The 12,538-nt window shown below is 25.2% G+C and overlaps 1 protein-coding gene across 1 annotated transcript; it reads right to left on the bottom strand.

Annotated features, from left to right (window-relative positions):
* Positions 1–1,571: 1,571 nt before the first annotated feature.
* LOC124921919 lies at positions 1,572–3,221 on the bottom strand. Its single transcript, XM_047462626.1, has 2 exons — positions 2,755–3,221; positions 1,572–2,674 (listed from the first exon to the last, which is right to left on the bottom strand). The coding sequence occupies exon 2, from the start codon at positions 2,640–2,642 to the stop codon at positions 1,761–1,763; it is 882 nt and encodes a 293-aa protein (XP_047318582.1). The 5' UTR covers positions 2,643–2,674; positions 2,755–3,221; the 3' UTR covers positions 1,572–1,760.
* Positions 3,222–12,538: the final 9,317 nt, after the last annotated feature.

Here is a 12,538-nt window from a genome sequence, read left to right as displayed (position 1 = left end):
GTTTTTAGATGAGAAATGAATGACAAAAGTGATTTTTTTGATCAATTTTCAAATCATGCTACTGAAAATTTTATTGACCACAATTTTTTAGCAAACAGATTTTTTTCTTGATTTTATATGAAAGTGATAAAAAAGCTTCACAGCTGAAACTAAATCTTTCATTGACGCGAGACACAAATAGTTCATTACCAAATAAACAAGGGGAGTACAAATTCATTTCTAGTACAATAAAAACAATACATCTATTTCAATCATTTGAAACCTTTATTGAGCCAACAATAACATAAGTAACAGTAATTTCAAATCAATTGAAATAAATTATCATCACTAAGCCAACAATGAAACTATCTTGATTCAAATTTCCATATAACAGCATTTAAAACGGTATTATTTTGCATATAGCGATACACGAAAGTGGGATGACTAGTTCACCAGAAACGACCTAGTTGGGTATGAAATTTAAGGTAAAAAAAGATAAAATTAGCTAAAATGTTATCAACTGAAAGATTAATTAGCTTTCACCACTCCCTGCTGCCTATTTGTAATGTAAAATAAATTTGTCTAAGATGTAAAGATCTTACCGGCATTACCTTCCAGACACCACCTCCTCCTCCATCATCCTGGCTTTCAGCAGCTTAATAGAAGAATAAATAACATGTGTTTGCTTGCTGGGTGAACTGTAACGGTATTAGTTGTATAAGGGTAGTATAGTAATTACTAGTATAAGGGTAGTATGGTAACTAGTAAAGTAAATTAATAGGTTAGCTTATAAATAGTAGAGTACATTGTTTAGAATCACGAATGAAATAGTATTGAAACTGAATTATCTCCTCTAAAGGCTTAGTCATCTACAATTCTTCTACAAATGATAATTTCAATGATTTAGCACTTCAAATACTTTGAATATACCATTAATATAGTCCTCTATCTGACAGCAATGAAAAACTTCAGACCTAAATTGGTGTATTGTATATATGATTACTGATTAATTTGGAAGATATTAGGTGATTCTCAAATCCCTAAATTAAGGTATTACATATGTATATATAGAGAGCTTATGATTTTTGTAACAGCAATAGTAGGATATATTAGTAATATTACAAGGGCAGTATAGTAATTAATAGTAGTAGGATATGCTAGTAATATTACAAGGGTAGTATAGTAATTAGTAGTGGTATAAGATAGTATGATAATTAATAACTAATTTAGAGGGTTACAAAGTGAAGCCCATTATCACAATCATTACTCTGAATCATGATTCAAAGAACAATATTTACACCAAATGAAACCAAAAATCACATTAATATGGATACTGATTCAAAAATTCACCTATAATATGAACCTTAATCCAAAATACCAGCCAAACATTGTAGGCTATTATTATGTGAACAATGCATTGGTCCTATTCTTCAAACAGGTACCACTGAGAAAAAAAAATCAACTGTATGAAACTTCTAAAAATGGAAACTTACAACAAGTCAATGTGCTTTTTGAAGGATCTGGAGAGATTCCTTTAATGTTAACCGCTTTTTTTCTGATCCTCTGCAATTGTACAAATGGAAAAAGAGATATCTAACAAGCAATTAAACTTAATCAATAATAATAACATTTCTTTTGTATGATTGATTAAGTTGCGCAAGATTCTCAGTCAATAAGAACAAATAAGACAACAAATGGAATCATAATCTATTTCATACATTAACTAAATCAATCACAAGTAGAGGAAAGTGTTTGTTAGAGAGTGTTCACTTGAAGAATCATTATTCACTCTTCCAAGCATATAAAACCAGCGAGAGACCATGATTTTGCGTTCGGGTATCAAGAGCTCTTTGAGACGACCAAGACCAAGATAAAGAAGGTGAATCTTGGTCAGACATGAGGTTGCTCTTGAACATAAAAACCGCATTTCCATGTGATGAACTGAAAAGCCAGTTATGAACATCCCAAAATACTTCCACGGCTATTCCATCAACCAAAATAGTATGATTACCCCGAAATTTCCATTGCAGCCTCTTCACCTGCATAACGTTTTTGTTGTCTACTCGTATCACCAGACATGGTTCATCAACACCGACAGTATCACACTCAACTACAAGGTCATGGAGCTGGCCATTGTTGAGGAATCGAACCTTAGTGTTGAAAATCTTCTTCCCATAAATATGTTCTCTTTTGGAAAACAGATGAGCACTACTACTTGAAGAATGTGTGGCAACTGTTTTCTTGTAGGCTTCTTTTGGCATGTCTCCTAGAAGCAAAATCATTTTTTGATTGCTAACAATTGCAACAAAAAAATCCTCATATGGTTCAGGTCCTGATCCGAACTTAGCTGAGGATAGATCCCAATAAATATCAATCTTACTTGAATATGCTTCAACAGTTTTAAGTCCTTTCCTCTTAGAGAACAACCAGGGTTTTACATCAATCTTACAAAGACATTGATCCCTATTATCGTCAATTCCAACACTAAAGCCTTGACCCATCAAGTTTTTACTCCACCCAACTGTAATCAAGCAGGAACGACGACCAAATCTGCACTGATAAACACTCGTCACCAAATTATGAGCACTTTTGTTGCTACTGGAGGACGAAAAATCCGAAACTTGAACCGCATTTTCACCGAAACAAGAAGGGAAATCCTTCATGATTGAAATTGATGAAGTTGAAGAGCTGACTTCTACGAGCAATTCGAAGTAGGACTCAGAAGATGAAGATAAATGAAATTCAGCAGGGTAAAAAAAGAGACAATATGCGTACCTCAATCGTTAAATCTCGGAATGGGTATTGTTGAAAAGCTCAATCCGATCTGATCTGATCGGGAGGTAAATGAAAAGAGAGGTAATTGAGATGCATTCCTTCCTGCAAAAAAAACCCCTAAATCTGAGCGAGATAGAGATGTAAGATAGGGCCCTCCAAAGTCGAACCCATCCACAATTCTAACATAAAACAGTAAAAACGCGGATAAGAAGAGACAAAAATGAGACCATCAATGACTAATATCACTTTCAATACCCAGCAGCCAAGGACCAACAGAGCAACTCGGACTTCTCATGTATCTATCAATGCATAATAGAGAAAACGAAAGGTAACTGCACACCCTAAAAAGAAACCTGCAACTATGGAGAGAGAAAACAGCAATAAAGCAAACTGCTGCTGGAAGAAGAAAGCTGGGTTTCTACACGTTAGCTACTCCATTGCAGCAAAGATGATGAAAATTGAAAGCGAATTCAAGATCGGTTTTTTAATTATTTTTTCATATTTGCTTTCTTCTCTTTCTCTCTTAAATATGACTTTTACGCAAAATGGAATCATGGGTTCACATAAACACGTCTGAATTCTCTGCTAACGGCCAAAAATAGTGCAGAAATTCTTCATAGGATTCTCTTTACAATTTTTTTATTTGAATTTTTTTGGAATAGAATGACAAGTGTGACCTAAAGCTAATTAAAAATTCAATTAGTAATCTTAAAACTATTCATTTTGTGTCAAATGTTGAAATAAGAACTAAAGTATCAATAAATAATTAAAACAGGACATAGATAATTGATGTTGGAAAGTAAAGTTGCTTGGTAAATTCATAACAGAAACTGTAATTTGGTTGGTTTTGGGTTATGATTAATTTTTTTAATATTTTAGTTAATGAGTTAAATGATATAATAAATATTCACTTAATTATTTTCATATTATTTATTCAATATTAATTAATTTTAAATATTTTAACAAATACACTATAATAATTTAATAAAAATTACAATCATCTTATTTCAAAAGTAATACAATTATTTTACTAATAGTTTTAAAATAAGATAATGTAATAATTTTTATTACTTCTAAATTATTGTATTGTAATTAATAAGATGTTTTAAATTAATTATATTGAGTTATAAAAATAATAATTTTAATGTATAAATATATATACATAATTAAATTTATAATTTATTTAATAATAAGTTATAATATTAATAAAAATGTTAAATATTAAAAAAAAATAGGATAAATTTGTTTTAAATAATATTTTATAAAAAAAAAAGTATAATCTTAATTTGTCATTGGTTTTGATTATTTTGGGTTTATATATTCAAAATAATTATTTAATATTTATAGATTGGGTATGTAAAATATTAGTGTTACATAATTATATGTTTTTAATCTAAAATAGTTTAACCAACATAAAAATTAAAATTACATTTAAATCTCAATTCCAATGTTAAAATTACATGCAAATTAGTACATTGTTGACCAGAATAATTTTAAAAAACTAAACAAGACGTTTTAATATATATATATATATATAATTTTTATGTGGGCGCATCAGTACAAGTTATTCTCTAAGATGATTTCATATCATATTTGTTGGGAAAAAAATTAGAGAGTTAAAAATTCAATTAAATGTCTCGTTTTTTGGATGGAGCGTTATTAATGGTGAAATTCTAACGGGTGATGTATACATTAAAAAAATGGTGTATTATGACTAGTCGTATGTGTCACAAAGAGGTTAAATTGGTAACTCACTTACTTTTGCATTGTCGGTGAGTGACTAGTATTTGAAGTCTTTTGTGGAGTATTACTGTGATTAATTGAGTGATATTCGAGTTTTTGGATAGTTGCTGAGAAGTTTGGATTGATGTGACTCATATGACAGACCTATATAATTGAGTTATCATCCCAATTATTTTTTGGTGGATTATCTAGTTGAAGAGAAATCGTTTGAATTTTTAATGATCGTCCGATGCGTATCATTCATAATACTATCATTACGACTATTTCTGATATAAGTTCAGGAAAGACAGTAGAATCTGTTGAGTAATTAATCGGTCTTCTCAAGGATTTTTGAGTTCGATAATTTATGACTATTTTTTTTTAATGTTATCATTTGTGGTTGTATTTAAACAATTTATTTTTATTTTTAATATACATATAATTAAAAAAAATCAATAACACGGTAAAACAAATAGATAATTTCTAACATGCTTATTTTTACAAATATATATATAAAAAAGTTTCAATCACACCTATAATTTAAATGTCAAAATTTCACTTTAATTATTTAAAAAATGAAATATAATTCTAACTATTATTTTTACAAAATAATTTGAAACAAAATATTGTTAATTTTATATCTTATCTATGTTTTCTCGTTTTTAAGCCACACAGTAGTTTGTCGGCAACTCGGCATATATGACTGCCATTTTGTTATGTTCAACTTGAAGGATTAATATACAAATTTTGGTCAAATATATATAATATAATATATATAATAACAATTTTTTATTTTACTAAACAACGAAAATGAAAAACAATTTTTTTTATAAATATTTAACAAACTAATTAAAAAAAATAAAGTTAAAATAAAAAGATAGATTCGTTCATTTAGACAAAACCTTAAATATTTTCATTTGAGCCTTATCAACATATTTAAAGTTTTATTTTTGTGATTTATACCTATTAAATGTAGATTTTGATTTTTTTTTTAGATTTTATCTAAATTATTTTATTTATATTTTTTTCAGTACACTACACAGGTTGATAGAATATTTTATTTAAAATAATTTTAAACGGCTTTTGATTTACATATATATTTTTTTACTAAATAACTATAATAATTAAATTTGCAAAATAATGGGTATATTCTAGTAATTAGTGGAGACGTTGCTTTCAATGAAAATTATATCTATGAATTTTAATTTAAGTTAGTTACAACTAACGAATCTAAACATTTATAATTAGGTTTGACCGAAACTAATTATGCCCTATACGCTATGAATTAAATTTTATTGATAGTAAATGAAATTTTAATATAATTCAATACTAAAAATAGTTATTTAAATTTAATTATTTTATTTAAAAATTAGAAAAGAATGTCAAATTTATTTATAAAGTTGTAAAATTATATTCTTAAATATAAATTCATCAAAAAAATGTCAAAATTATTTAAGATAACGAAAAAACTGCGTTAAGTTTTTTATCCACGTATTTATTTTTTATATTTTTTTAAACATATTTTTTTCATTTAAAATAGACCTTCTCTTTATATTTAATATATAAAATTAAATAAATTAAATTTCTTTTCTTCTCTATTTTTATCATCCCGATCTAACCCACCATCATTTTTTTTTTAATTCCTTTTTAACTAAATCATGTTTTAGTGTCTTCCTAGACTTTAATATTGCTATAAGACATGATAATACACCTTGTTTTGTGATCTGATCATTGAATTGATTAGTTTCTATCAAATAATATAATATCGGTAATAAACCTCGTTTATTTAAGATTGAACTCTGAGATTGAGGATCTAACGAAATTGATTCCAAAACCCTAGCTGAAGCGATTTTCGAACTAACTTTTCCTTTACGAAGACCAATCATAAACGAGGACAAACAATCATTATACATTTCGAATACCAATTTATTTAGCTTATCAATTCCAACTTCGATTATAATCAATGTTAGAATCTCAATAGCTATAATCAAAGTTAGAATCTCAATAACCGTTTCTAAAATCTCAATTTCTTTTTCAAAATTCTAACCATCGCAGGTGTTATATCACATTTAACTGCTAAAAACTCACTGTTCTAATCCGAAAACTTAATGAAATCGAAAATTTCAAACAAGATATTCAAACGAAATTCAGAATTTTCAGTCCCGTTGCTTTGAGATCAATTGAGGAGATTCAGGTTTGTAATGAGAAGAACAAGGACCGGGAATTTTTATTTATTTATTTGTTTAATTTTTATGTATTAAATGTAAAGAAAAAATGTTTGAAATGAAAAAAAATAAGTTAAAAAATAAAATAAATATCCAAATAAAAAAGAGTGCAAATTCCAATGATTACACAGCCCACTTCGCTCCCATTTCATGTCCTACCCACCTTTCAAACAAATTTTCCCAAACTACCCACATTTTCATTCACATTCCCAAACTACCCACCTTTCTCTCTCTAAATTATTAATCAACCTATTAATTAACTCACTCTCTATTTTAACCCACTAATTAACTCACTCTCTCTCTCTAAACCCATTAATTAACTCCTCTCTTTCTTTCAACTATTAATTAATATCCTCACTTTTAAACTATTAATTAATTCAATTGAAATATATTATATAAATATTAAAATAAAATAACATATGTTTTATTTTTATTTAAATCTATAAATATAATATATATAATTTAAATTAAATATATTACATAAACGGGAACTTGAAATAAAATATATTACATAAATATTAAAATAAAATACATTACATCACAATAAAATACATAACATAAACAATAGAATACATTATGTAATATATTTTATTTCAAGTTTCCATTTATGTAATGTATTCTATTTTATTTTATTTTATAATAGCTATTTAAATTATTTAATTTAGTGTATTTAATTTGAACTATATATATTATATTTGTAAATTTAAATAAAAATAAAATATATGTGTTATTTTATTTTAATATTTATATAATATATTTCAATTGAATTAATTAATAATTTAAAAGTGAGAATATTAATTAATATTTGAAAGAGAGAGAAGAGTTAATTAATGAGTTTAGAGAGGGAGAAGTTAATTAGTGGGTTAAGATAGAGAGTGAGTTAATTAATAGGTTGATTAATGATTTAGAGAGAGAAATGTGGGTAGTTTGAGAATGTGAATGAAAATGTGGGTAGTTTGGGAAAAATTGTTTGAAAGGTGGGTAGGACAGGAAATGGTTTCCATTCTACATACCGGCCGGAAAGAGAGAGAGCAGTGATTGACTCTATAATTTCAATAATGGAAATGCTCTGTCGTAGAGCTTCGCTAGTAGTGTCGAGCTTTGCTTGCGATTCTGCCAGTTAATGCGGTTATTGAGACTGGTTAATGCGTTTAATGATGCCAGTAATTGCTTGTAAATAGTGTATGAACTGAAAATTACCTCTTTGTGGTAAATCAAGAAAAACTAATAAATTAGGGGATTGGCCATGCGTGGATAAAAATTCAACCGCCATTTGAGGCATTCTCTTATGTTACATAATTTTAACATATTTTACTAGTTTATATACATGAATATAATTTTACAACTTTATAAATAAACTTGACACCTTCATTTAACTTTATAAATAAAATTCTTTTTATTTAATTAAATTAATTATTTATAAAATTGATCAAATTTTTTTTAAAGAATTTATTTAAATAGATAAGCAAACAACAAATTCCTCCATCATAATCTTGTTGCTTCATACTTCATCCTTAACCAACATGATAAATAATGAAAATAATCTCTAGTAATTATATGATAATCAATTTTCACATTTCACATCTATCTATTATTCATGATCTTCAAATTTAATTTAATATTTAATTTTATTGAAAATAATTCTTAGATAAATTAAAATCAAGTAGATAAAGAATTAGGCCTATTTCGGATGGGTGTTATTATAATAACTGGAGGGAGAAAATGAATAATGACAGGTGATAATTTTGAGAATGTAATAATATTTTTAATAAAATTACTTAAAGAATATTGATATATAATAATAAAGTAATAAATAATAATTTAAAATATTTGGTATTTTAGTATTTTTGATAATAAATTGAGTGATGTGATTGATAAGAAAGAGAATAAAATGATGTTTGAGTGGACTTAGTTATTTAAAGTAGGGGTGTAAGAGGTTTGGTTCGGTCGTTTTTTCATCGAAAATTTCATCCCAATAGTTGGTATCGGTTTTTCAAAATCTTCATTAATTGATTGGCGGTTAAATATCAGTTCGGGTTGATTGGTTATAAAATCGGTTCGATCGATTTACCAGTTTAATCGTTAAAAAAAATAACAAATATATATAATATGAGAAATAATTGGAAGAGAGAATTTAAGAGAAAAAATTTGAGAGTGAATTGACCTAATCTATGATAATATATGAGAGAAGAAATTTGAGAGTGAATTGACCTAATCTAATTCCCTACAAAAATAACAAATTTTCTCATATATTCTTCTCCCAAATTCTCTCTCACTCCTCATGTATTAAAGTAAAAAATAAATAAATAAATAAATTTATAATATAATAAACTAAAAGAATGAAAAACTGATTAAAAAAAGTTTTGATGAATAAAAGTTTAATATATTAAGTAACAAGTCAATTATTTAATTTAAAAAAATATATATTAGAAAATAAAATAAATCTAAATAATTTTATAAAAAATATCAACATATAAAATAATAAAGATGTGTCTATCAAAATAGAAACCCTTAACTAAAAAACATCTTTATCCTTACCAATAAATTAAAAAGACATACATGTAAAATATATTTAAACAATACGGTCGGTCGGTTTATTTGTCGATTTTTTATTATTTAAATTACCAACTGAACCAGTCGTGGTTGGTACAAGAAATTATAAACCGTTCAAAACTCAGTTTGGTTAGTTTTTTTACAATTCAATTTGATTTCTCAATTTTTCAATTTTAGTTAACCCTAATTTAAATAACTCAGAAGGCTTTAAGATATTATTTGAATAGTTTTTTAAAATTATATATATATTTAGGGCTCAGCCTTTATGTTTCTTTTTTAAGTCTAAAATGTACTTTATTATTAAATTTATGAGGTTGCTGCAATATTATGTCCCTTTTTGTCAGCCAATATTTTTGATAACTCACTTTATAAAAACTTGTCTCTTTTCCAACTTTATGGTGCCCATCTAGGAGGTTGTCTCCTTTTTTTTAATAGTGAAAATTGGGATAAGAAATTATGAATAAAGTATAAAATAAATAATTAGATAATTTATTGAATTATTAATTTCAGAATAAATAAAATATATTTAATAAAATTAATTTTACATAATAAATATGATTATCTCAATAAAATTGAACTAATCAAGAGGAGACCATTGAAGTGTAAGCTAAGATTAATTAATTACAGTATTTACTTACAATTCTCTATGTGTAATCCAATTTTATCATCAATTTTACACAACTGCAATTTGACATTAATTTCTTGAATTTATCTTATGTAAAATTGAACTCTTGAATTTACATTTGTTTTCCCTGATTATTAAGTCCCTGTTTGAAAGACCCAAAATTTAGTCCCTAATATGTCTAAATTAATTTAATCTCAACTCTTAGGATTTATTAATTGAACTTAGTTACTATATTGCTAGTGACTATTTTTACAAGTGTGGTGAAAATATGTTGTTAATTTATATTATATTTTTTTATAGTTTATATTTATAACTAGGCTAGAATGTATATTTTTATAAGTGTTTGAACTTTATTGATACTTAGTAAATATTTCAGAAAATGTAATACATTTAATTAGATGTATAAAAGGGATTGAAAGTTCCCAATTACATTTAAGTTTTCTCCCAATTTCTTGGTTACGTTCTCAAATCCTAAACTTACTAATCGATTCAAATTTTAAAAACTTAACATGATATCAGAGAGTCAGATGCTCGGACAAAATAAGAGGACAAAGAAGAGACTCATATTAAGATCGACAATTCTTCTTCCACTGATTTCGCTTAGTCTTTCTTTAACAAGTAGTTCGAACAGAGAAAGTAAATGAATGTCCGAAAAAAATAAATACGAAAACGAGTCTAACATTAATATATAAGTGATATATAATTAATTAACAACAGAAACAGAATTAAAATTAGAGTTTATTGATAAATTGTTAGTTGTATCCAAAAAATACAAAAGATTTTGATAGAGGGCAAAATATGGATTGCTTAGTCCACACTCCAGATTGTGACAGTGTTCAATTAGTCCCAACAACTAACAATGTATTCATAGTATGAGTGTTAAATGATATCTTTAACTATATAATAAAATTATGAAAAACATTTTCATGATAATTTTATTGACATTACAAATAAATATATATATAATTTTATTATCATGCATGGTTGCTTTCTTATTTTCCAACAATAAAATATTTATCTTTAAAAAAATGATTTCCATATACTGTCTTATGTGTGTTTGTAAATCCTCTCATCATCAGGGCGGAGCCACTCACAAGAGCCCGGAGGGCCGAGCTCCTTAATAGATACATAGTATATAATATATAATTATATTACTTACTAATGTATTAATTTTATATACTTAGCCCAGAGGCATCACATGTTGAGCTATAATATATATATTATAAATATATTTATGTATAACTATATAATTTCAACACAAGTACTAATATACTATATAATATATTTATTCATAATTAATGAACAATATTTAACATTCTAATTTATTAATTTCTAATAAATAAGCAGACTCAATAATATATAATTTATCATTCCTAAATAAAAAAAAAAAAAAAAGCCTATAACTCATTCATTCCTAAATAAATTTAGTTAACTAACCTTAAGCTATATATAATTTATACAGCTTAATTAAGAAATTATGTCCCGAACAATAATAGTTACCGTCCTAATTTAAAATTTTAATTTTTTTTCTTACTAGACGTTAAGGGGAATAAATGAATGAGAATATGATTGAGATTGATAGATGTGTGGAATGAGATGGGTATGATTGAAAGAAGTGTAGTGTTTGGTTAAAAGTTTTAATCATTCTCATTCTCATTCCCATTAATAATGTTTGGATATATAAGAGAAAAGTTATAAATATAATTTTATTATTAAAACTATGATTAATATTTATTTTTATTAAATTAAAAATATATAATATTATTTTTTTTATAACATAATTATTTAAATATATAAAATATTTAAGTGACATAATTTAATAAAATATAAATATTTAATATTTTATCATATTAATTATATTTTTTCAAAATAAAAATACTTATAACAAAAAAATGTTAATGTTTTAAATTTTTTTATTAATGATAAATAAATAATTATCTATCAAATATAAATAATATAAGACAAAGTCTTTCCAATATTATATATTAATAATAGATAAATACATTTAAATTAAATATAATGTTTTATTTAATAATATATTATAACATGGTATAATTTTTTTAATAATAACTTTTGTTAAAATATTTCATATTTAAGTTTTTTAATATTTTCTTATATAAAATTGATATTTTATTTTTAGTTTTATATTTTAATTAATTTATTTTAATTTTATTATTAGTATATAATATTTAAAATTAATTATATAAAATTAATTATATTATTATTAGTTATTGTAATTATTATTAAAATTTTATTTTAAATGATTTCTTAATATTATTTGAATAATTAAAATTATTTATTTTATAAATAAATAAAAGTTTATTATTATTTTAATTATAAAATAAAGTATAATATAATTATAAAATATATATGATATTATAATTATAATTATAATTATGAGAGATAAAATAGGAGATTGGAGATAATGGGAGAGAAAGTGTATCCCTACGAAATGGATTCGTTCCTCCCAATTTAGAGAGGATTTGATGATTCCTGAGTATCCGGGAATCAAATCAATATCTTGTAATCAAACCACAAACCAAACATCTCATTTCATTCCCTTTCTCATTTCTGAGTACAAAACCATGTACCAAACATGCCCTAAGTATAAGCTGAATCGTATAAACATACCTAAGAAAAAAATATGAAATTTTAAGCA

Source organism: Impatiens glandulifera, chromosome 1 (genome assembly GCF_907164915.1).
Source record: "Impatiens glandulifera chromosome 1, dImpGla2.1, whole genome shotgun sequence".
Classification (NCBI taxonomy): Eukaryota; Viridiplantae; Streptophyta; class Magnoliopsida; order Ericales; family Balsaminaceae; genus Impatiens; species Impatiens glandulifera.
This window is presented reverse-complemented; position numbering and strand designations above follow the sequence as displayed.